Below are 24853 nucleotides of genomic sequence, written 5' to 3'. Positions count from 1 at the left end.
TCCACCTCCCAGGATGAGGGCGGTCCCCTGCAGGAGCCCAGCCTAGGGTCACACCTGAGGGAGGGCATGTGAGGAGGCCAGGGCACTGGGCAGCCCTTTTTGAGGTGGAGAAACTGAGGCACAGATTGGGGAGTGGCCTGCCCAAGGTCCCCCAGCTAGAAAAGTCTGCTGTGGGCCAGGTCTCTGACCCCATCGAGCTCTGGCCCCAGGCCCGGTGACCTGAAGTGTGTGACAGCTCTTTCCCCACAGTGACTGCTGCAGACGAGCTGTGGGCGGTCGGTCCACCAGGCTACCTCCTCCAGCGTCTGACAAAGACATTCAGCCATTCGCTCGGCACCCAGAAGGGCAGCCTGGCTACCGCCACGCCCCACCCCGAGGACTTTGAGGATGAGTGGGAGGTCATCTGAAGGGGTGCTGGCCAAAGCACTTGGGAAGGGGGCTGCGACTTCTGCAGGGGACTCGGTGGGGCTGAGCCACTCACACGGACGTGCTTCATCTGCCTCGTCTGGCCAGGCCGGCCACACTGCTGTCATCTGTTTGTCTCCATCTTGTCTAGAGCACACAGCCTCTGCCCGGTGGCCCCGGCACCTCTGGGCGGTAGCTGCTTCCCAGATGTGTGCACAACAGTCCCCGCATTCTGTAGACACATGCTTGTCGCGGGAGGTCCGGGTCCCACTGGGGGGGGGGTGGCGACAGGGGAGCCTCGCTGGGGCAGGGGAGGCCGTAGCTGGGGCCAGTGGGAGTGGAGGCGACACTCTCAGCACTGAATAGTTCCCACCCCAGGGGGCCCATTGCCTCCTGAATAGACAGGTTCTAGTACATTCCATGCTAGACTTCCACCTGGAGAGAGTGAGGTGCGGGGCTACACATGGATAAAGAACACACATCCATGTGTGCACACAGCACACAAGCCACACACACATTCACGCACTCCTCAGACACCACAAACAGCACCGGGCAGAGCAGGGCAGCCTTCTGGAGCCCATGCTTCCAAGTGACAACAATAAAGGCCAATGGATGCAAATGGAATATGTAAGTGTGCACATGTATGAAAGTGTATCCCCTCCCCGAGGCAGGGACAGTGTAGGGTCCGGTCAGGTGGGGGTGGCTGAGCGATGTTAGCTACTCCAGAAAGGTCTTAGCAAGCTCTTCAGAGTGACATTTAGCAACACTCCTGGTGGGCACCATGAAAACCACAAGCCCCCTCAGAGGATGAATCTACTCGTTATTGCCTTTTTTGTTTGTTGTATTAGAAACCTGTGTAAGATACCTCATCTTAAATCAGATCTTACAAATTTGGAGAGACGTGTATTTTCTGAAACCAGTGGGAGGCCTTTTGACCTCCCTGGCTTGCCCTGAGCTGGTGCTGCCCGCGGCTGCAGCGTTGAGGGTGCACCTCCTGTGGCCTCGGCTCACAGGGTAGTCCCATATGCCGGCCGGCTCCATGTGCAAGCCCAGCACCTTCAGCGGGCGGTTCAGGCCGACAGCCTGGAACTTGGACCCGGTGCCTGCTGTGGCCATGCCAGAGGCACTGGGCCTTGGGACCAGCCTGCAGTGCTCATCCCACTCTCTGGCATCTGAGCATGGGGACCGGCCAGCCAACCATGCGTCTGCCCCAATCCATGGCCCTGTCCCTCCAGCGAGCGCTGTTCTTAGCCAGCCTTTGGCCTGTAGCCCATCACTCAATACCTGTTTTCTATATGAATAGTGTGCCAGGGAGCCCCAGGCCACAGGAAAGCAACAGATATGTTCTCTGACAGGGCCTACCAGCTGGGAGGAGGAGTGGGTTTTCTAGGTCCAGTGAGGACAAGAGGCCGAAATCCCAGGTCTGTCTTCCACTCACTTTTGTACAAACAAGTTCAGTGATCAACAGGCAGCCGGCTAGGTTCTAGGTGCCGGCGGAGTTCTCCCAGCCCTGCGGGATGGTAGTAGAATCCCACCCAGGTCTGGTCTTTGTACACTTGTCATTCTGGCTTTGATTTTTAGTTGTGCTTTGACACAGTGCAACAGACTTTTTCAAACTAGCCAAGTCCGCTGTTTTGAGGAGGGGCCCTCAGCAGACACTGCTGAGGCTGGCGTCCCCTCCCACGCTGGGAGGGGTCTACCACTGATGTCTGCCCACCGCCCACTGCCAGGACTTGATGGCCAGCTTGGGGTGTGGTCACTCCAGAGCTGGCTCTGCCACAGTAGCACATAGGGAGGACACCTGACTGAGACCGAGCGCTGGTTTTCTCCTCAGAGGCCTCAGGCCCTCTTTGAGGAGTTCACGCCCCTGGTTTAGTAAGTCTCCATCCAAGAAACAAAACTGAGTACCAGAAGTTCCCAGTGGGAAGATTAACACGCGAAAAAGACCACATAACAGCAGCGAGAGATAGTGGGCCCGGTACAGAGAAGTGGCTCAGCTTTAGGGAAGACGGAACACTTGAATCAATGAAGACATGTTTGACTAGGTACACGTAGGTGCCAAGACATCAGTCCTTTCAAGAAAGTTTCTAGGTTTCATTTCTTTTTAGTCAAAATCCGCACTGGGATTTTTTTGTTGGAGGGAGGCAGGAAGGAATTCATAGCACCCACAAACCTGCCCCCTTGACTGTGCCAGGCATGCCCTGGGCCTCACACGTGCAGCTTCTAGTTATCTCCCCACTGCGCCCTGCCCCACAAGGCTCTGAGGCTCAGTGACCTGCTCAAGGTCATAGGGAGCCCTGAGACTGGAGCCAGTTCCGTGGGACTACAGACCAGTGATGTTTGTTGCCACACGGCCTCCTATCAGCCCTGGGAAGAAGAAACAGGTGAGACTCACCCAGAGGGAGGACAGATAGGAGCCCTGTGGGGTCAGCATGTCAAGGATGACCTGGGCCCAGAACAGTCACAAAGACCAATGAGATAAAGCAGCACCATAGCTCTACCAAGACTCAGCATCATAAAACTGTTGCCGAGGCAACGGGGGAGCACAGTTTCCCTGCTTAGTTATTTGGACAGAAAAAATCAGTTGCTTGCTGTCCTCACACAGTATACCCAAATACATTCTAAGTGGATTTAAATACTAGAGGGTAAAGCAAAGTCAGGTCTGGTCTCTAGATGGCAGGCATTTTCTAAACTCTAGAGTTATTGGAAAAGCCACAGAGGAAAGTAAGTGTATAGACTTCGTTTCTTCAAAATGAAAAAATGCTGTAGATTAAAACCCCACGTAAACTCTAAAGGGAGAACAGTTACAACAAACGGACTTCAACGTCGAGGATGTACCTTAAACGCGCGTCAACGTCAGCAGGGTCAGAGAAACACCGAAATGCATCTGGACAAAGGAGGTAAAAGGGCAGTTCCTGAAACAACAAAGGCTATCGGGTAATGAACTTGAGGCCCACAACTGAACGAGGGCAGGGCCAAGCTCCACACACAGGGACTGCTGGCTGACAACCCCACCTTTCTGGTGAAGGTAGCTGATTGTCCCTCCAAGGCCTTAAAGACACCCCAGCCAATGAGCCCCACTGCTGGCGGTCTCCCTTCAGAAATGCACCCTCAGTCAGGCTGGACGCAGTGCAGCCTTGTTTCTCGTAACACAAATTAGGATGTTTTCACCCTGACGTTTCAGGGGGCCGTGGCGTTAACTCTGGCACATTCTGCTGATGAAATAGTATGCAGTTGTTAAAAAGCAACGTACCTGGTGGTAGAAATTTGCTGTCAGCCATCCCTTGCATAATGTTACTGTATCAGTGTTCACTTTCCTGGATACGGTTGTGATACTGTGGTTTGGAGATGGTATATGCGCACAGAGAGCAGGAGAGGTGGTCACGCAGTGGTGCAGCGGCTCCAGGCACTCTTCCAACTACTGTAAGGTAGAGCATTTTTACGTTTCAAGAGGGGGCGCAGGGGGAGGCGGAGAGATACAAGCCCCTCAACAAGAAGCCAGGCACAGTGGTTGCCTGCATTCTGTATCTTTTTGTACCTTTTGAATTTTGAGCCAGGTATATGTATTATTTATTCTAAAAATAAATAAAATGTAAAATCTAAAAACTTTAGCCCTTTCTGCATGAACTCTTTATGCTATCAACAGTTGCAGAATTTCACAAACACACCAGAAATCATACTTGCAAACTGCTTTACAACATAGGAAATGTTCACTTACAGTAAGCTTGAAAATACTAAATTGTGAGCGATATGATCTCATGTATGTAAAAAACCACACATAGAAAACTTTATATGTATATGTAGAGAGAGAAAACTGGAGGACCATACACCAAAATGTCAGCAGGGGTTGTCTTGTGGGGCGGGATTATGGTGTTTGCTGCCTTTCAACTTGATACTAGACGCTTCTTTAATGTGGGTCCCTGCCCCCAGGAGCTTTGGAGTGGGAATCCAGTGGGTAGTCTTTTTCCTGAGGGCTCTGCCCGCCTGCCCTGACAGCTGTTGCTAACCCCAGTGTTCTTCCATGAGCGTGAATGTTATCCAAAGTTTTTAAAAATCACTAGACAATCTTTCTGGAATGATGGAAATGTCCACCTTGATTGAGGGTGATGGTTGCGTGCTCGTAGACGTTTGTCATAACTCGTCAAATGACCCTTAAAATCTGTGCATTTTAGTCTGTAAATTTATGCCTCAATATAAAAAAAAAATATATATGGGGAAAACCAGTCACTGCAGAAACAAGCACAAATACCAGTAGCTCTTCCCTGACCACATTCCCTGCCTTCCAGGAAGCAGCTTTCCTTACAGTATTTGAAAATCTAAAGAATTGGGAAGAAGGGCTCAAGGGAGGAGGACGTGGTGGCTGGGTGAGGTCAGCTCAGAGGGCTGTGGGGCCCAGCCGGCTGGGAGGGGGGTTCAGGGGCAGCCAGGGCAGGGCTGGAGGAGGCTGAGCAGGGGACCTTGGTCCCCACAGCACCACCGCCCTGCACAGTGCTGCTCCCCGGCCATTCTTCAATGCCCCCTCCCCCAGGTGTTCTCAGGCAGACTTCAGTGAGCCCGAGAGGTCACTGTCCGGGCCAGGCGTCTGGAGTGAGGACGCTGGGCCCTGGGGGGAGGGGCAGAGCTGGCAGCAGCCGGGTTTTCCTTAGAAACAGTCGGAATGAACAATTGGACCAATGAGCTTCGGCCCAGAGGAGAGCAGGGCTTGGGGTACAGCCTAGGCGTCTGCCCTGAGTCCTGTACACTCGTCTGCGGGGGCAGGGGATGGGAGCCAGGCAGCCCTGCCCAGGCCGGTAAGTCCCGGCGCCTGGCCCCTCCTTCCGGCCGGCAACGGTGCACATCAGATACCCCGCAGCCAGCTATGCACCCTGTCCCTGGGTTCTGCAACAGTGCTAGGGTGTCCAGGTAAGGCCAGGAGGCACCAGCCGGCATGGGCCTGGCCACAGGGCAGGGTGGCGCTGGCCTGGCCCCGTGAACTCTGGGCTCTGGGCCTCAGTTTCTAACACCTTCCCTGCTAACTCCCCTCGGGGGCAACCCACTCGGATGATATCCAGGGCTAATGCCTTGGGCTTCCCTCCTCCTGCTGCCCCAGCCTCAGGACCCTCACCCCTCCAAGGCATAGGGGCTAAGGGTGACCCTAGGCATCCAGCCAAGGGACCAGCCCCACAGCCACTGCTCTGCCCCAAGAGAGCTGCTTTCTGGTCCCTCACCTCTACCCCCACCTTGCAGAACCAAACCACCCCTCCTGGCCCCAACCTTCGCTGCACCTTTACGGGGGCTGGGCCCTTGCACCATGACACCTCCTGTTTCTCCTGCCTGGCCACCCTGCCATCCAGGACCTGCCCAGGTGCCTCCTCACCTGAGTGCCTGACACTGGGCTCCATGGGGTCCTGTCCTGGTAGTTTCCATCTGACTGACCCCCCCACCCAGGGCCTGTGTCCTACCTAGCCACCAGGGAGTCCTGGAGGAAGGGATAGTGCCCCACCATGTCAGCTTCCTCAGGACCCAACCACAGGAGCCACCACGGCCTGCTGTCCTGGGCCCCTCCAGGGGCTCGACACCCTTTCTTCATGGTGTCGGTTCCTGACCTGAGGACCTGGGACCTCCTGGAGGACCCCAGGGCCTCTCAATATTCCAAGTTTTGAGCTGGGAGAGATGTATCCACAGGACAAGGTTCAGGGCAGAAGGCTGTTTAACTAGCCCAGGACATGAAAGGGGAGCCCTCTGTAACCAGAACCTAGGATCAGCAGTGAGCTCTGCCCCCTCTCCCACCCTCACTCCTCCCCTGCCCCTCTATCCTGCCCACCTGAGGCAAGTCAATGAGTGGAACCCCAAGGAGGACTGGCCGTACAGCCGTGTTGGATGCTCAAGGTTTAGTTGCTCTCACTGATCCGGATTCCAGTGGGACCCCCCATTCCAGCCTCACACTTCCCAGAAATGGGATCACACATTCTATTTCTGGTAGGGAGATAGCCCAAAAATTCCTCAAAGACAGAGAAACTGAGGTCCAGGACAGGCACTTGTCTAAGATCACTGAGAGTGGGTGGCAAATCCAGACCAGAACCAGACTCCCCCAGGCAAGGTCCTCCTGCTGCCCAGCCCCATCCCACCCTCCCTCCTATGGCCTAGCACTCTCCAGGTACACAGGCATACTCCCCTCAGGAACACCAGGGGTGGGGCGGGTAGCAGTTGGTACCCCCAGCCAGCTGGTCATTCCTTGCCAGGCAGACTTTCAGCCTTCGGTGCCTGGCAGGACACAGCGGCCCTTCCACCCGGGCCAGTGCAGGTTAAATTTCACAGCCCTGCAGAATTCCCGGGCACAGCAGCCTGGCCATCCTCCCTGGCCCCAAGGCTTCTCAGGGTGCGGCCCCACCTGCTCAGCCACAGGCTCTTTCCTGAGGGTCCAGCGTGTATTTATTAGCTCCTTCGCTCATTCATGGAAACCCTGGTGGCCCAGTGGTTAAAAACTTGGCTGCTAATCAAAAGGTTGGCAGTTCAAATCTACCAGGTGCCCCTTGGAAACTCTGTGTGGCAATACTACTGTCCTGTGGGGTCACTATGAGTTGGAATCGACTCCATGGCAACAGGTTTGGTTTTTAGTTTGGCTCATACAGTCACTTGGGAAGGAGACACAGGGAGCCCCAAGGATCCAGCAGAGGTTCTGGGAGGTGGGTAACCCTGAGTCTCAGCACACCCACAAAAACAAGTCTCCATTTTCAGAAATTTCTTTCAGAAACCGGCTCTCCAGGTGGGGCAAGAAGGCACATCACAGGCTGCCTCAGTCACTCGTGGGTGTCACCTAACACCCACAGGAGGCCAAGCCTAGGGCACACATGGGAGCCCACCCCAGGGCTTGGACAGAGTCAGCCTCGGGTATGGGGGAGGGGCAACAACAGCTCAATAGCTGGGGCGAAAGCAGCAGGTGCCTCCTAATGGGGAGAGCAAGAGCAGAGACAGGGACCAGTGTGGGCCTAGGTGGGGCATGGGGGAGGGGCCCACAGGGATACCCACGGGGCCGGCGACCAGCTGTGGGGGGACAAGAGGCATAGGCATGCATGCTTGGTTAGGGTGAGGGTCCAGGCGGCAAGGGCAGCTGGTCTGGGTTAGGGGAGGCTGGTACAAAGGGGAAAAGGTTTCAAAGCCTCAGGATCCAACCCTCCAAGACTGGGCTGAGCCTCCAGAGTGGGCACTCCTAGAATGCCCTGACTACTCCGCCACAGGCCTGCCCACCCCTCCCCACCGCCCGGGGTCAAGTCCAAGCTGACTGGGGAGTTTACAAAGCCCTGAAGGACCTACTTGCCTCTGCTGTGCTGACGCCCAGTTGAGTCACCTCTTAGAACTCACAAGGGGTCCCTCAGCCTCCAGGCCTTTGCACATGCTGGCCCCCTACTTGGAAGCCCAGTCGCCCCCACCTGTGCCTGCCCAACTCCTTCGTGCTCAGTTTAGCTGGAGGATCTAATCATGGTGGCAGGCCGGTCCCCACCCTTAGGGGCTGGCTGGTGAGCTGAGGGCAGGGCTGGCCCCTAGAAAACCTGCTGCTTAGAGCCCGGCCTGACCACCCAGGCCCAGCGCCATAGATGAGGCAAGACTCTGCTGCACAGAAATCAGTCTATGTAAAGTGCCGGGTACAACGCTCAGAAAAATAGTTTTCCCCACAAAGCCTGCCCCAGGGCACCCCGTGGTCTAGCCCTTTCCCGTGAGGTCCAGCGGCTGCAGGAAAGGTGGCAGCGGCAGTTCGTCCAGGGCCTCCGGGAAGCGGCCGGGAGAGATGGCGGTGACCAGCACCTGCATGGCGCGTGCGAAGAGTGAGGGCGGCGCCAGGCCCGCCAGCCACTGGAACTTGTCCTCACCCAGCAGCCGCTGCCAGCGCAGCCGGTCACCCAACAGCTCGCGGCGGGTGGGACCCGCAGCGCCCGTAGGCGTGTACAGCGCCAGTAAGTCCAGCAGCAGCAGGCGGCGCTGGCGCGGTTCCCCGGGGCCGGTGGCGCCCGGAGCCCCGGCAACAGTGCCGGCGCTGGAGTCGTGGCCCAGCTGGCGCAGCAGCAACTCCAGCGGCGTGAGGCCATCGGCGTTGCGCAGGCCTGGCGAGGCACCATGGCCCAGCAGCAGGAAGAGACATTCGGGTCGCGCCAGCTCGCAGGCCACGTGCAGCGCAGTGCCACCGCCTTCCACGCGGCTGCAGCCGCGCCGGTCAAGCAGACGAGCACGCTCCTCAGCTGGGAAGTCGCGCACTGCGCGCAGGATGCGACGCAGCACGCCCACGCGGTTGTATCGCACGGCCAGCGCCACATGCGGCCCCGGCGCGGCGCAGCAGCGAAAGCCAGCAGAGGGCGGCGCGAGTGCCCGGCGCGGGAAGGTGGCCAGTAGGTAGTGCGCATAGGCCTGGTGATCGTGCACGAGCGCGTAGAGCAACGCCTCGGACGGCGAGTAGGCGGTGGCGCGGCCGCGCTCGTCCCAGTGAAAGGCCTCGCTGGCTCGCATGTCCTCAAGCAGCCACACAGGCAGCAGGTCACGCACGGCCTGGTAGAAGGCGAACGATGACTTGCGGCACTGCTTCTGCGCCCGTGAGCGCGCCGGGCCTGCGCCCTCGGGTCCACCGTCCGCGCCTCCCCCAGGCCGCCGCGCATCCCACGGCATGCTGGCAGCTAGGCGCCTCCTGGCCTCACGACATGGGCCTCCAGACGACCACCTGTGGAAGGAGGAGCTACAGTGAGGGATCTGGGAAATGGAGGCCAGCAGAGGGCTCCCATCCACCGGTCTCGAGGACCCACCCAGCCTGACCCCTTTGTCTGGGACACTCCAGCCACCATGCTTCCAATCATTCCCCACTGCTCCCTTCTTTCCTAGACCCTGAACCACCTCCGGCATTCTTGATCTAACTACACCTGATCTCCCTCCCTGAAATTGTCTTTTTCTCTGTTCCTTCTGCTCGAGATGCCTTTCCTGCCCCCACCCTCACGGACCCACCTCACCAAGCCCTTCAGTCCTGCCCCCCACCCCTCTCCACCCCAGGCACACACTGGAGGACAGAGTTCCTGCTCCCTCCTGGCTCACTCATCCAACCTCTAAATAAAGAAAAGGTAAGAAGAAATACGAAAGCTGGCACCTACCTCTCCAGCTGAGCCAAATCCAGACTCTGGCCCAGACTCCCTGCCCCCAGCCCCACCTAAACCCTGACCACGCTTGTGGCCGTAGCACTTCCACTCGTGCCCCAGTCACCTCCAGCCAGGGCAGCGGGCAGAACTCTTGACGAAGATCTACCTTGTTCTGCAAAGATGGCTACATCACTGTCCCTCGCTGGGCCACAGCTTCGTCATCTGTAAGAAGGGGGGCAAGGTTGTCAGCCCCAGCCGAGGTAAGTCGGGGCAGTGGGTCCAGCACTTCACCCGCAAACAAGTTCAATGTTGGCCAGCACCCCTAGAGTTCCTGAGGGGAAGCAGGAAGGCGAAGCCAACGTAGAGACTGGTGGGTGCAATATTTGAGTCTGCACAGCCCCGCCGGGTCTGCTGCTGTCTGGATCCTCCCAGCCACTGGATGAAATGGGTACTGCCGTCCCATTGAGAAGAGTTTGTCCAGGGTCAGCATGCCTAGCGCCCAGGCTCCTGCCTCCCATTTTGGACTCATCCCAGACGTGGTGAGGCCCCCTAGATGCGTGGAGCCCAGATGGAGCCCGGCCCTTTGAGCCCCGGGCCCCTGCCTGCGCCCTGGCCTCGGAGCCCTGGCCGCAGCCCAAACTTCCGACTGTCTTCTCTCAAGGGTAAGCCCTTGGTTACAAGGGCCTGGGGCAGCGGACAGGCCAGTTCGCACACACCGGACTACCATCAGTGGCGGTAACTGAACTGCAGAGGGTGGCGCAGTGGGGCCGCGGCCACAGCACCCCTCGAGGCAACATCACGAGTGGAGTCTCCTTACCAAGCCTGAGCCTGCGCGCCCCAGGTGTGACTGTGTGGGCACGCGTGGGGCGCCGGGCGGTTACGTAAAGTTCGTCCTCCGCCTCACTGGGCAGCGAGTGGCGGCCGCGGCCCGGTGACTGGAGAGGGGCCGGGGCCGCCGAGGGTGTGAAGCGCTCCTGGGCGCCCGAACGCCCCTCCCGCGGCACGGCCCGACCTCGGGCGGCGGCAGGCCGCGGGAGGCGCGCCGGGGGCCACAGCGGCCAGGGCTCCACCTGCGTGTGCGCGTCCCCGTGGCAGAGCGGGTCCCGCGGCCGGGGGCGACGCCCGGTACAGGCGGGGCGCGGGTGGGCCGAGGCACTCACCGTGGGGGCGGCGGGGCCGCGAGCCTGTGTCCCCGCCCCCTCTGCCGGCCGGAGCGCGCAGTCCCCGTGCGGCCGCGGGGAGGGTCCCACGGTCGGGCGCACGCACGGAGCCGCCGCCGCCCGCGCCCGCCGCAGCCGCACTCTGACCGCCCGGCCGGGTCGCTGGGCGGCGGTGCCGGCGCCGGCGGCGGGCGGGCGCGGCGGGCGGCGCACTGCGGCCGGGCCGGCAGGACCGCGGGCCCCTCCGCCGCCGCCATTGGCCGGCGCCGCCGGCCCCCGCCGCTGCCCATTGGCCACCGCTCTGCACCATTGTTACGTCACCGGCGGTGGGCGGGGCGCCGAGCGGGCGGCGGAAAAGTTCGGAGAAACTTGAGGGCGCGCGGGGGGCGGGGCGCGGCCGGGGAGCCCCAGCTGCCCTCGGGAGCGCGCCCGAGACGCTGTCTAGGTGCGCGCGCGGGTGCCCCGGCTTCCTCCGGCGCGTGACTTGCTTGTTTCCATCTCCTGTCCCAGGTCCCTTCTGTCCTGACCCCCCCCTCGTGACCTCGGGGAAGACCTCGGCCGGCAGTTGTCCCATCCGTACGTGGTGGTGGGGGAGCCGTGACCCCTGAGGAGTCCCACCGCGTTCGGTCATCCCAGGGTCGGCCCGCCGAGCACCTGCTCCGGGCTGAGTCTCCAGGGGATAGATGGGTGGATGAGTGGAATGGTGCTGGGATAGGGCAGGTATGGCAGGTATGGCACCCGCCCTGGGCTCGTGGCGCCACTGAGCAGTTTCTGTTAACCCGGTGTGGCCAGCGGGATCTCCACGGAAAACGACGCCTATGGCAAGCCCTGAGATTGCAACCTTGTCCAAACATCAGACACCTCTCTTTTATGGCTTTGCCATAATATCAGCTCAGCTCAAAAATGTAAGTCAAGCGTGTTAATCTTTTAATTAACACATTACCGTGTTTGAGGAAGGACTTGGGGCCGTACTGGATTAATAGAAACTGCTTGGTGGTGCCAAGTGCCCAGGGCCGGTGCAGTACCCTAGATACACCAATTGGGGACATCTGTTTATTGGGCATCTTCTGTGTGCCCACCACTGTGCTAAATATGCCTGACTTCATTTTCACAACCATCACTAGAGGTGGGAATGACGACCCCCATTTTACTAGGGGCAAATCAAGGCTCAAGGAGAGAGGCCTCCAGTGAGGAGCAGCGGGGAGGAAGGCAGGTGTTTCCCTGGAGTTCCACAGACATCCATGGTGCACCTAGGCCCTGCCGCCCCAGCCTCCAAACAAGGGGTCCAAGGCTGGGGGACATGACCTCGGGGATCAGGCCCCCTCAGGAGCCTGGGTCCGGCTGGCTGGTTTCCATTCCCAAAGCATTCTTTTTTAAAAAATATGTATATTTATTGTGCTTTAAGTGAAAGTTTACAAATCAAGTCAGTCTCTCATCTAACTTATACCTTGCTATGTGTGCTCTTAGCTGTTCTCTCCCTAATGAGACAGCACGCTCCTCTCCACCGTGTATTTCCTGTGTCCATTCAACCAGCCCCAGTCCCCCTCTTCCTTCTCATCTCGCTTCCAGACAGGAGTTGCCCACATAGTCTCATGTGTCTACTTGAGTCAAGAAGCTGACTCACCAGTATGGTTATCTATTTTATAGTCCAGTCCAATCCCTGTCCGGAGAGTTGGCTTCGGGAACGGTTCTAGTCCTGGGGATAACAGAGGGGCTGAAAAGACCATTAAGTCTGGTCTTCTTACGAGAATTTGAGGTCTGTATCCCATTGTTTTTCTGTTCTATAGGGGATTCTCTGTTGTGTTCCCTGTTGGGGCAGTCATCAGTTGTACCTGGGTACCATCTAGTTCTTATGGTCTCAGGCTGAGGGAGTCTCAGGTTTATGTGGCCCTTTCTGTCTGTTGGGCTCATATTTACCTTGTGTCTTTGGTGTTCTTCATTCTTCTTTGCTCCAGGTAGATTGAGACCAATTGATGCATCTTAGATGGCCACTTGCTAGTGTTTAAGACCCCAGATGCCATTTACCAAAGTGGGACCAAAGCATTCATTTTTGCCTAACCCACCAGCAGCTGTGCAGGAGGAAGACCTGGCAATCAGCTCCTAAAGGTTACAGCCTAGGAAGCCCTATGGGGCAGTTCTACTTTGTCCTATAGGATCATTTTGAGTTGGAATCGACTCAACAGCACCCAACAACTCACTCCAGAGGCCAGGAGTTTTAGGGCTATTTTATAGATGACAACATCAAGTCTCAGAGAAGGACAGTGATGGCCTGGCCCCTCCACTGGATCCCCACCCTGTATTCTTAGGCCAGGCAGCCGGGACACCCATGGTGAGACTCCTCACACTGTGCAGGCCTCCTGGCCTGCTCCCCAGAATGCTTCCCCTCCCCCAGGGCAAAGGCAGCAGCTTCCAAGCACTTCCTTCTGCCCCTGCCCAGAGGGGAGGGAGCCCGGCTTGCACACACACTCAGCCCTGCCCCAGCTCCTCCATGTCCACTCATTCAGAGCAGGGGTTGGGGGTCCTGCCTGCACCTCAGCCTCACCAGGCCCCTCTGAGCAGGATCCTGCCCTGTGCTCGCCCACTCTCATACATGCACTGTACACGCATGTGTATACACGAGCTGTGTGCTGGCATACCTGTGCCCTGGGGGGCAGGGTAGATAGCCCCACTAGACAGACGAGACTCAGAGGCCCCCAGAGGGGCCAGGCAGTATTCCTGTGCACCCTGACCAGGTTGCTGCGTGGGAGATGCAGCTCCCCACAAGACACCCCGCCTTGGTGCATTGAGAATATACAGGCCAAACCCTCTGAGGGGGTCCACGGGGACCACAGACGGACAGAAGCTAGGTTGTTAGCCAGGGGTGGGATGCAGAGAGCGCTGGGATCGGGTCGGCATTCAGCTTTTGGAGTCCCTTAGACCCTTCGGGCATCCTAGGAAGGTGGCACCTAGGTCGACCACCTGTGGCCCAAGGTTCTGGCCATGGTGATGCCTTGCCCCCACCCCACACCTTGATGGCTGGAGCTATGACATCACAGCCGTCTCCGTGGCCACCAGCAGAGTGGGGATGAAAGCATCCCTGCAGGTGCCGCATATGCACTTGCCCCAGCACAGCTCTCCCCACCTCTCCTTGCCAACCCCCAAACCTGCCCTCCTCACTGGGCCCCAGAGGCCTCTTTCCAAAACTCACATCTGACCCCATTCTTCCACTGCTTAGAAGCTTCCCGTGGACATGGACGTGGCCAGAAGGACCAGGTCGGGAAGAGGAGAGACCTCCTTCCTGGCAGCCTGAGCAAAGGTCTAGGTGTGGCAGAGGGAAGCTGCAGAGGTCAAGGGGTGGACCAGGCCAGGGAAGAGCCTTGAATGCTGGGCAAGGAGCTTGGGCTTTGTCCTGAGGACCTGGGGTGGAGGTGGAGGGAATTTGGAAGTTATATTTATTTTTAATTGTTTTTGGCATATGAAAAATTAATAATGAACACCTGGGCACTCTCATCCGGTTTAAAAAATAAAACATCGGTAAATCTGAATCCCTTTCCCTCCGTCACAGCATTCCATCCCCATTCTGTGGGGGTCTCTCCCACTGCAGTGGGGTACGTTGCAAGGCTTATCACATGTGGTATCACTCTGCCTTCGTCCTTAGCAGCTGGCCTCTCCCACTTAAGGTTGCTTTGGGCTCCATCCTCGCAGTGTACGCATCCAGCGCCGGCTCCCTGTCTTTGCTTCTCATACCCTGCCCACAGGCTTATGCAGAGTCTCCAGACTTGGGCCACTACAGACAGTGCCTCCCTGGGGACCGCAGTGGGTCTCTGCCTGGGGTAGAAGTGCCCCTCCGCAGCTACTTCCTCTGCCAGCAAGCTGGCTTCCCTACCAGGCTGCCCCCTGGGCCTCAGGGTCAGGCTTGTTGGGGTGCTGCCCAGCCCTGGCTGCTCACCAGCCTGAGTATTTAACCTCTGACCCACAGACCCGGGACTTACTCCCCATCTCCCTCCTAGGGGAGCTTGCCCCGCTGGGCTGTGTCAGGGCGGGGTCTGTGGTCCAGGCAGGGGGTGAAGGCAATGTGGGGGGGAGGCTGCAAATAGGACCACCCTGGGGGTCAGTGAAGTGGGGGGCAGGAGGGCTCTGAGCCCAGAGGGCCAGGAACCGACTTAGGTTTTATGGGTTTCCGTGGTCTGCTGGCTGAGAACAAATTGCAGGAGAGAGGGTGGAAGCCCCCAGACAGAGGCCACTGCAGCCACCAGGGTCAGGCAGGACTACATGGAATCCCTGGGGGGAAGCGGCTGCATTTGGACAGGTTCTGACCAACTGGGTGTGAGCGTGGGAGGGAGAGGGGAGCCTGGGAGGCCTCCAGGGGTTGAGGCTGAGCACCGGGAAGGTTGGAGGTGCTGGATGAGATGGGGAGGCTCAGGTGGGGGAGCACCTGGGGGCAAGAGCCCAGGACAGTAGTGTGGTTTCCGTCGCATCTTTGAAGACGCCCAGCAGCCACGCTGAGGTGTGCACTGGCACCTGGAGGCTGGAGAGGAGTCCTGACTGGTGGAAGACAGCTGGGGTCATGCATAATAGGCGGCAGTCAAAACCATGACAACCACCGGGACCACTAGGGAGGCCCTGGGCCTCTTCTCCAGCAAGTGAGGGTGGGGAAAGTAGGAGGGCCCCTGAAGGAGGCTGGGGAAAGGTCAGCTGAAGCCAGAAGAGTCCTGGAAGCCAAGGCAGGTGTCCTAAGGAGGAGGGAGGGGCTGGCCAGCTGGAGCAAGAGGATTTGGCAACACATAGTAGGTCACAGGTCAGCTTTACCAACGGTCATGGATGGGGGCCAGGCCTATTTGAAGAGGATCCAGGAAGAGCAGGAGAGGAGCTGGAGAAAGCTGAAAGGGCATGTCAGGGGAGGGAGGGGAGCTGACATGTGAGCGGGGTCAGAGGATGAAGGAGCAGAAATAGCGCACACGTGTGTGCGCGCATGTGTATGTGTGTACATGCGTGGTGTGCGCATGAACATGTATGTGCACGGCTTCCGAGTAGGTGTGCTTGTGTACACGTGTGTTCGTGTGGGCTTGTGTAAATGTGTGTGCGTGTGTTGTGCCTGTGTGTGTGACAGAAGGGGCCTGTTGGAGCGATGACCTTTGGGGGTCATGGGACCTGCCCCACGTGGCAGGTGACTTTAGCGGGGGGTGGGGGTGGCAGGGACAGTTCCTCCTGGTGAAGGAGTTCAGTGTTGGACACAGCTACAGGTGAGTCTGAGAAGTCCGCTCTGGCAGCTGCTGTTTTCAAGGTCATCAGCTGAGCGGGGAGGGGGTGGCAACACTCACTGTCCATTGACTGCACTGAGCTCCCGCCGACCCCAGCCCAGGAGGGCCCAGGAGGGTGCGCAGACACCTGCCTTGATTCAGGTAGAAGGAGGAGGGTGGGACAGGAGGAGGCTGGTGCCTAACTGGCCCTATCTCACCAGATCCTACCCAGCTGTGGGATTTCCGGTGAGGAGCCCCACCTCTCTCAGCTCCAGTCTCCTTACCTGGGAGGTGGGGCAGGCGGATTTGGGCATCTCAAAGGAAGGTGTTCTGGGTGGCAGGACTGGGCAAGGCTGGGAGGAGAGGGGGCCAGGACCAGCACAAGGCTGGGGTGTGCCACCACCCACCCACTCCCCACATCACCCCCCCACGGTCCTGCTCCTCCATCACCTGCCTGGAAGGCTCTCCACTCCTCTGGCATTCCCAGGAGGGCTGGGCCAGTCCCCACCTCCACACCTGTGCTCAGGTTCTCCCACATGCCTCTCCATCCCATCCAACCAGTCTTTCTAGGCTAAGCTTGACTCAAGTACAGACCAGAGACAGGACCAAACAAGGTGAAGACAATAGACATTCTGGGAGCAAAAGGGTCCAACACATAGCAGACCAAGGAGTGACATTCACAAGGGATCGCAAAAGGTCCCCGAGTGGTGCAGACAGTTTGCACTTGGCTGGTAACTGGAAGGTTGGTGGTTCGAACCCACCCAGTGGCTTCATGGAAGAACCAGGCCTGGCGATCTGCTTACAGCCAATTTGAGTCTGTAATACACGGGCTCTCTTCAAAAGGAACAGCATAACAGAAACAAAACAACCAACAGGAGGTATCGCGAAGTCCGTGACTCCAGTTAGGAAGCCTCACCCAGTAGGAGAACGGGCGAGTGAATAGGTCATTCACACGTCGGCCAGTAAATTCATAGACAGTCTGCTTTGCCAGAAACCAGCAAATGAAAAATAAAATGGCTTCTTGTTTTGCCTAAAGGGCCTAGGTGGTGGAATTGGTTTGCACTTGGCTATTGACCAAGAGGTTGGTGGTTCACACCTACCCAGCAGTGCCACGGAAGAAAGGCCTGACAACCTGCTTCTTTAAAGAAAACCCTATGGAGCAATTCTACTCTGTAACACATGATGTCCCCACGAATTGGAATTGACTTGAAAGCAGTGGGTTTTCTTGTTTAGCCTATAAAAAAATGGACAAAAGCTACACGGGGCCTGATGGTGCCTGTGCTGCCCAGGTATCAGGTGCTCCCGTCACACAGGTTGGCAGGGAGGGTGCCTCCCTTTGGTAGGTAGGCATCTGTATCACTGTCACAGAGCTGCTGTGACAAATGCCATGATTGGGTGACTTTAGACAACAGAATTTTATTCTCAGTTGTGGAGGCCAGAAGTCCAAATTTAAGGTGTTTGCGAGGTTCCTTTATTCTGGGGGCTCCAAGGGAGAACCCGTTCCAGGCCTTTCTCCTAGTTTCAGGAGCTGCCAATGATCTTTGGCATTCTTTGGCTTGTAAACTCATCACTACAGTCTCTGCCTCCATTGTCACGTGGCATCGTCCCTGTGTGTCCCTGTGTTTCTTAAAAGGATACGGGTCGTACTGGGTTAGGACCCACCCTAATGACCTCATCTTATCTGCAAAGACCCTATTTGCAAACAAGGCCACATTCACAGGTACTGGGAGTTGGGAAAGGAGCCCTGGTGGTGCCAGTGGTTATGTGCTTGGCTACTAACTGAAAGGTTGGTGGTTTGAACCCACCAGCCACTCTGCAGGAGAAAGATGTGGCGTTCTGCTTCCATAAAGATTTACAGCCTTGGAAACCCTATGGGGGCACTTCTCTGTCTTATAGCGTCACTGTGAATTGGAATTGACTGAACAGCAACAGGCTTGGAGGTTAGGACTTCAACATACCTTTCTGGAGGACACCATTCAACCCACGGCAGCATCTGTCGCAGACAAATACTTGCCCACGGGCTGAGTTACACGTATGAGATGCACCCTGTTGCAGTTTTTTTATTTGCTTAATTCTTGAATGTTTTATCTTTAAAAAAATTCAGCCTTATTTTCACCACACACACAAAAACTCAATCTTAAATTTATATTTTATTTCTAACCATTTCACTGTTAAACCTTTGAAGAGGATACAGGTGTCTACCAAGTGCCAAGAAGGTAGGGTCCCTGCTGTGTTTTTAAAAATGAAAAACTAGAAACCACCTAAGTGACCATCAAAAGAAGAATGGCTAAAAAAAATCAAGGCACATCCTGACCACCTGCGACTTCTGCTGGCCGCAGCTCTCCTGCTGGGCTTGCTGAGAGGCCAACGTGTACGCATCGAGTCTGGGGACCCTCTCTGTTGTGGGTTGAATTGCGTCCCCCAGAAAGATATGTTCAAGTCCTAACCCCTACACCAATGAATGTCACCTTGTTTGGAAATGGGCTTTGAAGATCACTTAACATGAGGATTTACTGCAGTAGGCTGAGTCCTAATCCGATCGGGGTAGAGTCTTTACAAAAGAGAAGAGACACAGAGACAGCTGTAGTGGAAGGAAGGTCCTGTGAAGATGACTCTACAAGGCGAGGAAGGCCTGGGGCTACCAGAAACTGGGAGAGACAACAAAGGACCTTATGCTAAAGACTTGGGAGGGGGCATGGCGCATCCTACAAGCCAATTTGGACTTTAAGCTAACAGAACAGTCAGAGAATAAATTTCCATCAGGGCTTTGAACCGGTTTGTTCCAGTTTCCACCCCTAAATATACTGAATCAGAATCTACATTTTAATAAGATTCCCAAGTGATTTTCATGGATAATAAATTTTGAGAGCCACTGCTCTACTAGTGGTTCTTGGAATGGGTCTCTAACCAGTAGCATTAGCGTGGCCTGGGAACCTATTAGAAATGCAAATTCTCAGCAGGGTTTTGAACCAGAACAAACCTGTTCAAAGGCCTGATTTTTGTTCTTATAAGCTGCTCACATTATGGTTCTTTGTTACGGCAGCCCTAGAAAATGCATGTAGTCTTCCTCAGGTGCCCAAGACTGCAACCCTGAGATAGGGGCAGAGCAAAACAGTCTCCCTGGCATTGCTGGAGCCTTGTCTGACCCCTAGATCAGCCATACCTGAAGACCTAGACTTTCCCGTTAAATGATCTGGTAAATTCTCTTTTTTGATTAGGTCAGCTGGAGACCTGGCCCATCACTTGAAAAAGCCCTAACTCATTAGGGGGCTTGCCCAAGACTGTCCCTGTCGTCCTAGCATAATTATCAATAGCTTCCACTTCACTCTCACCAGGCCCTGGTTTAGGACGTAAATCCCATGGCTGCCATGTGACTAACGTGGGAAGCAGGTATCTTGCAGCCACAGCCAAGCACGAAGGTGTGCTGGGTGTCCTCTGCCCAGTGGAGAGGACAGCAAGAGTTAACAGTCCTCACAGGATACAGAGCCCAGAGGGCACAGAATTTGCCTCAAAAAATGGGAGCCACTAATAGTAGTGTTTTATTTTAACAGAAATATTAAAAGAAAAAACACGTTATTAAAAAAAAATACCGGAAGCTGCGTGCTGATCTGTTGATGGCAGTACCTGGGAGGGACTCGGGCCCTTTGGGCTTTTATTCTCTACCCTCGCTATGTGGTTTGAGCCTTTCACAAGGGCAGGCACACGTCCAAATATTATTTGTGTAATTAAAATTATTTGTTTTAAAAGACGCAGGTATACAGGTGAAATGCTGTTTCACTGCCTTTTTCTCATTGAGGTTCCCCTGTGAGGTAGGTCGGATTGTCAGCCCCACTGTACAGGTAGGGAAACAGGCTCAGAGAAGGGGCAGGACTCCGCCCACACAGGTCGTACTGGGCAGCTTCATCCCATCTCGGGAGGCAAAGGCTTTGGTTTCAGGAGTTCCTATAACCTCTCTGGGGTTCTAGACTCCTTTGTAAGCCAATGAGGCTGTGGCCCTTCCCTGGGGAAATCTCTCCACTCACAGGATAGGAGGACCTCAGACAGAGGTTGGGATGGTGGCTGGACACCTCTGTCCCTGGTCAGGGGAGGCAGGTGGTCAGCCGGCACTTCCGAGCAGCTTCACTCATTTATTTATTCGACAAACAGGCCTTTGGTGTCTGCTCTGAGGGCCAGAAGCGAGTAGGAATGGGGAGGCTTCCTGCATGAAGCATTGACACTTGGCCGTTGTCACCTGCATTGCCCCGATCTTGGTCAAGTCCTGTGGGCTCTGTGTCCCAAGCACCCTGTCCCCACCCTCCTCCAGAGTCTCCCCTCCGACCCACCTGCCACCCTCTCTGTGCCCAGCCTCAGACCCACCTCCCGTTCCCACCCCTGCCTCCTGCAGCTGAAGGGGTCCTGTCAAAAGCCAGGTAAAATGAGGCCCCTTTTCTGCTCAAAGCCCTGCCTGGCTGCTCATCCAGACTAACCCCTACCTGAACCCAAGGCTGCCTCCACCCTGCTTCACGACACTCCAAGCCACAGGGCCCTTGCACTTGCTGGTCCCTCTGGGCTCGTCCCCAGCTGTCTGCATGGCCTCTCTGCAATTGTCACCTGGCTGAGGGGCCTCTCCTGGCTTCTCGCCTGTCGGCCCACAGGGTGGGGCCTGCCTGTCCCTGCCGGACCTGTACAATGCCCAGGGAGGCTGGCAGGTACCCCATAAATGCTTGATGACTAAGTGGAGAAGGAGTTAATCAGCCAAGGCTGCCGGGGGTGCGGCGTCCTGGAGGGCAAGGAGGACGTGCGTGACTCACGCCAGGCGGTGGCACAAGAATCCCGGTCACTCAGGGCCCTGGGCAGGCCGGGTGAGACCTTATTGGTGGTGGCCAGGACACAGACCTAGAGACTGGGGTGGGTGGCGGGGAGGGGAGTTAGGAGGGGTAGGAATGGGGGCGGCGCGGCAGCAAGCGCTCCCTCCCTGGCCCGCCCGGTTCCGGACTCTAGCCTCCAGCCTGGCGGGTTGACCGTAAGCGCGAGGGTGGCCACCAGGGCAGGGAAATCCTGCTCGGCTCGGGGCTCGCCCCTTCGCGTTCCGGCCTCTGGCCGTCCAGGGAAGCGGCAGCACCTCCTCGCCAGGGCCAGACACCCTGCGCCTGCACCCCTGCCCTTATCCTGCACAGCCCCCTACGCTGTGCTCGGGGAAATATCCGAGGTTTGCAGTGAGCTGAGTCAGATGGAGAAACTGAGACCGAAGGGCCGGGCCTGGTCCAGGCAAAGGCTCAGAAAAGCCCTAAAAATAAGAGTGGCCCCTGAGTGTCAGCCCCGCTCCCTCCGCCTTACAATCACTTTTAAGTAACGAGGGGAAACTGAGGTTCGGGAAGGCGGAGCCGCTAGCCCAAGGCCTGGAGCAGGGGTGGAGAAGGGCGGAGACGTCGACTGGGCTTATGAGACCCGTCAGGCAAGGGCTGGGGAGGGAGTGTCCCTTGTCGGACCCCGCCGCGCGGCCTCAGTATCCCAAGGGCGCAGCAGACAAGCGGGAAGCAGCGACTCGTCCCGGTGCCCCCTCCACCGCCTGGCGCGGCCCGACACCGCCCCCTGGCGGCCGCGTGCTTCACCGCAGCCCACAAGGTCCCCGGGGCCCCGCCGGAGGGCGGGCTTCCTCCGCCCAACACGTGGTCGCCGCAGGCCTCTTCCTACTCCGGCCACTGCCCAGCCCCTCCCGCGCCTTGGGCCGCGCGGCCCCCCACCGCGTTTTCCGCCTCCGCACGCCCCGCCCCCGGATTAGTCACTGCCTCCGCGTGGGTAGGGTCAGGCCTGCGCTGCCCTGGCTGGCCAATCAGGAGCTCCCAGGCCGTGAAGGGGCGGACGACGGCCGGACGCCAGCCTGCGGGGGGCGTGCCCGCGCCATCGCCCCGCCCACCATCGTGGCCCCGGTCCCAGGCCCCGCAGTGGTGCTGCCGTGGGGGAAGAGTCCGGCTTTCCCTCCTCCACGACGCCTCCTTTGGGGTTCCTCCTACTTCCCTACCGGGCGACCTGGGACCCGGGCACAGCTCGGGATGGGAGGGCAGCTTTCCCAGCGCGGAAGAGGCGGGGTAGGGGACCGCCTCAGTTTCCCGGTCTGGGTGTGGGCTAGGGAGCGGCTCCCACGCCCCTGGCGCCGTCGCCCTCCCGCGGTCTGCGGGTGGAGTGGTGCCGGTGGCCCGAGGCCTTCCGCTGCTACTTTCTGCACCCTCGGCAGCCCCTTCTCTGCCCGGTGAACAGACCTTCGCACGAACCGTACCCCCACCCCGGAATGCCGTCCGCCCAGCCGAGCTGCCCGCTCGAACTGCGCCTCCCGAGAAGCTTCCATGGCCCCTGCTCCCGCCGCCCTTTCCCTCGTCTCCCCTCCTACCCCCCACCCCCCGTGCCTGCGCGGCCCATTTCACAGATGCAGACACTGAGACTAGAGCTGTCTGAAGAGCCTGCCCAGGGCGCCCAACTGGGAGGTGGCTGGGCTGAAACTCAAGCCCAGCGGTCCGTGTGACCCGCTGCTGCATAGCCCCCATGTCACTGCGCCCCAAGCCTGCCATCTGCCCTCACTAGCGATCCCCAGGTTGCAGCGGCCAGGTCCACCGATTGTCCAGCGCTGCCCATAGAGTGACCCCTACCCTTCCGGAGACAGCCAGGCTCAGGGCTGGTTGTGGGTGTCACCCTCAGCTGCCCTTTGTGAACCAGGGAGGCGAGGCCTGGATGGGGTGGGGACAGGCCCTGCCAAGTGTGGGCTTTCCTTGAGCTCCTCTGATGAGCAGACAGGTGAGCGAGGCTGGGAGGGACTTCTGGTCCAGAGGAGGGGAGAGGTCAGGTGAGCTGTGCACCTTCCGAGATCATGGACAGGAAGGGGGTGAAGGAGGGTGGACAGCTCATTTGTTTAATTGGGAAATAAAACAGTATGCAGGAAGTGCATAAAACATAAATGTAAGTTATCTCACTATTGTAAGGCCCTGGTAACGAAGGTCATGGAGCAGAACTTTGTCAGCACCCCGAAAGCAGCTCTGGTGTTCTCCCTGTCACAGCTTCCTCTCTCCCACCAAAGGCAGCGGCCACCTGACTCTTTTGCCTAGCACTTTCCTGATTTCCTTTAGCTCTCCAGTACTCCAGCTTGCACCCCGAATGCTGGCTTAGTTGTACCTGCTTTTGAATGACATATGGATGGAGTGCTACAGTATGGACTGTTTGTCTGTCTTTTTTCACCCAGCATTAGGTCTGTGAGACTTGTCCATGTTGGTTTTGTGGCTGTAATTAACGAATTTTTATTGCCGCATAGTATTCTGCTGGAGTCCCTGCAAAGATTGGCAGTGTGAACCCACCCAAAGGTACCTTGGAAGAAAAAAAAAAAAGGCCTGGCAAACTGCTTCTGAAAGGTCACAGCCTTGAAAACCCTATGGAGTACAGTTCTACTATATACACGTAGGCTCACCATGAGTCAGAATTGACTTAGTGGCAACCTCTTTATAAAGTTATATTCCAATGTATAGTGATGTGTTTAGGCTTAAGTTTACCTGTTTACTCAGCCTCCTGCCTCTTCCACTTTTCTCTCCTTTTAGATTGTTTTCTTAATCCTGATTTTTTTCTCTGTTATATTGGAAGTTATGTGTGTTTTCCTCACTTAAATGCTATTACTGTCTTGTGTTTTAATTCTAAATTAATTAATCCAACAAGACATCGTAACCTTGGTTCTGTTGATGTTTGCATTTACCCACAGTCACCAGGTTATTGCTCTTCATTCCTTCTTCGATCTCTGACTTTCCAGCCAGGATCATTTTCCTTCCGCCTAAAGAACCCCCTTTAGAATTTTCTTTAGTGCCTGTGTGGTGTTGGCGAACTCCTAGTGTTGGTCTGAAAATGCCTTTATTTTCCTTTCATTCTTGAAGGATATTTTCCCTGGGTATAGAATTCTGGGTGGACAGATATTTTCTTTGAGCAAGTTGAAGACTTCGTTCCTGGTCTTCTGGCTTCCACTGTTGGGAAATTAGCAGTCAGTCTTGCTTTCACTCCTTTGAAAGCAACCTGCCCTCTTTTTTTCTCGCTGTTTGTAAGATGTTCTCTTTTTCTTTGGTTTTCTGCAGCTTCACCGTGATATGTGTAGGTGTGGATTATCTTTTTTTTTTTTTCCTATTTATCCTGTTTGGAGTTAACTGAGCGTCTTAAACCTGGGGTTTGGAGACTTTATTTCTTCTGGAAAATGATCCACCCAAGAAGGAAGAGCTGGAGGTAAGGCCAGAGAACGAATGGTGGGGCTATCGACCAGGTACTATAGTCCTCCTCTACTGGGCTTCTCCACATGGCTCGTGTAATGGATTGAAATTGTGTCCCCAAAACGTGTGTTGTAAATCCTAACCCCTATACCTGAGGTTGAGAAGCCCTGGTGGTGCAATGATTAAGCACTCGGCTGCTAACTGAAAGGTCATTGGTTCGAACTGACCAGCTGCTCCGTGGGAGAAAGATGTGACAGCCTGCTTCTGTAAAAATTACAGCATTGGAAACTCTATGGGACAGTTCTATTGGTTCTTTAGGGTCACCGTGAGTTGGAATTGACTGGACAGCAAGGGGTTTGGTTTTGGTTTGGTAGTTATAATCCTATCTGGGAATGGGTTTTCTTTGTCATGTTAATGAGACTGTATTAGTGTAGGGTGTGTCTTAAGTCAGTCAGTTTTGAGATATAAACGAGGTTAAATAAGCTAGTGAGCAAGCAGGGATGGGAGGAAGAGAGATGCCACACCACATGAAGACCACCAACGAGCCAGGAAATAGAAGCTGAAGAGACAATGACCTTCCCCCAGAGCCGACAGAAAAAGCAAGCCTTTCCCTGAATTTGGACTTCTAGCCTCCGAAATTTCTGTTTGTTAAAACCACCCACTTGTTTTTCTGTTATAGCAGCACTGGATAACTAAGACAGATAGCTTGGGCTTCCTTAAACATGACAGGTTGCAAGAGAGAGTATTCCAAGAGGACAAGCCACAGT

At 56.5% G+C, this 24853-nt stretch overlaps 2 protein-coding genes across 6 annotated transcripts in view; one reads left to right on the top strand and one right to left on the bottom strand.

Moving 5' to 3' along the window:
* Positions 1 to 3968, top strand: part of TECPR2 (tectonin beta-propeller repeat containing 2) — a 127272-nt gene extending 123304 nt beyond the window's left edge. For all 3 annotated transcript variants that reach the window (XM_049899641.1, XM_049899640.1, XM_049899639.1), the window contains one exon: positions 250 to 3968. In XM_049899641.1, the coding sequence (XP_049755598.1) occupies positions 250 to 407 (158 nt within the window). In that variant the 3' untranslated portion in view covers positions 408 to 3968. The remainder of the gene's footprint in view (positions 1 to 249) is intronic.
* Positions 3969 to 6565: 2597 nt separating this feature from the next.
* On the bottom strand, positions 6566 to 10801 carry ANKRD9 (ankyrin repeat domain 9). 3 transcript variants are annotated; one of them, XM_049899669.1, is made up of 3 exons: positions 10658 to 10801; positions 9622 to 9719; positions 6566 to 9091 (listed from the first exon to the last, which is right to left on the bottom strand). In XM_049899669.1, the coding sequence occupies exon 3, from the start codon at positions 9037 to 9039 to the stop codon at positions 8086 to 8088; it is 954 nt and encodes a 317-aa protein (XP_049755626.1). In that variant the 5' UTR covers positions 9040 to 9091; positions 9622 to 9719; positions 10658 to 10801; the 3' UTR covers positions 6566 to 8085. The 3 variants fall into 3 exon arrangements, with proteins under 3 accessions (XP_049755626.1, XP_049755625.1, XP_049755628.1); XM_049899668.1 differs by having other exon boundaries at positions 9664 to 9719; XM_049899671.1 differs by lacking the exons at positions 9622 to 9719; positions 10658 to 10801 and adding an exon at positions 9513 to 9611.
* Between the last annotated feature and the right edge of the window lie 14052 nt (positions 10802 to 24853).

The sequence above is a fragment of the Elephas maximus genome, chromosome 10 (genome assembly GCF_024166365.1).
Source record: "Elephas maximus indicus isolate mEleMax1 chromosome 10, mEleMax1 primary haplotype, whole genome shotgun sequence".
Lineage (NCBI taxonomy): Eukaryota > Metazoa > Chordata > Mammalia > Proboscidea > Elephantidae > Elephas > Elephas maximus.
The sequence above is the reverse complement of the archived record's forward strand: the minus strand, read 5'-3'. Positions and strand labels throughout refer to the sequence as shown.

Bases quoted from the DNA above. Each gene is read 5' to 3' on its own strand.
- ANKRD9 (XM_049899669.1), bottom strand. From the start codon at position 9,039: ATGCCGTGGGATGCGCGGCGGCCTGGGGGAGGCGCGGACGGTGGACCC.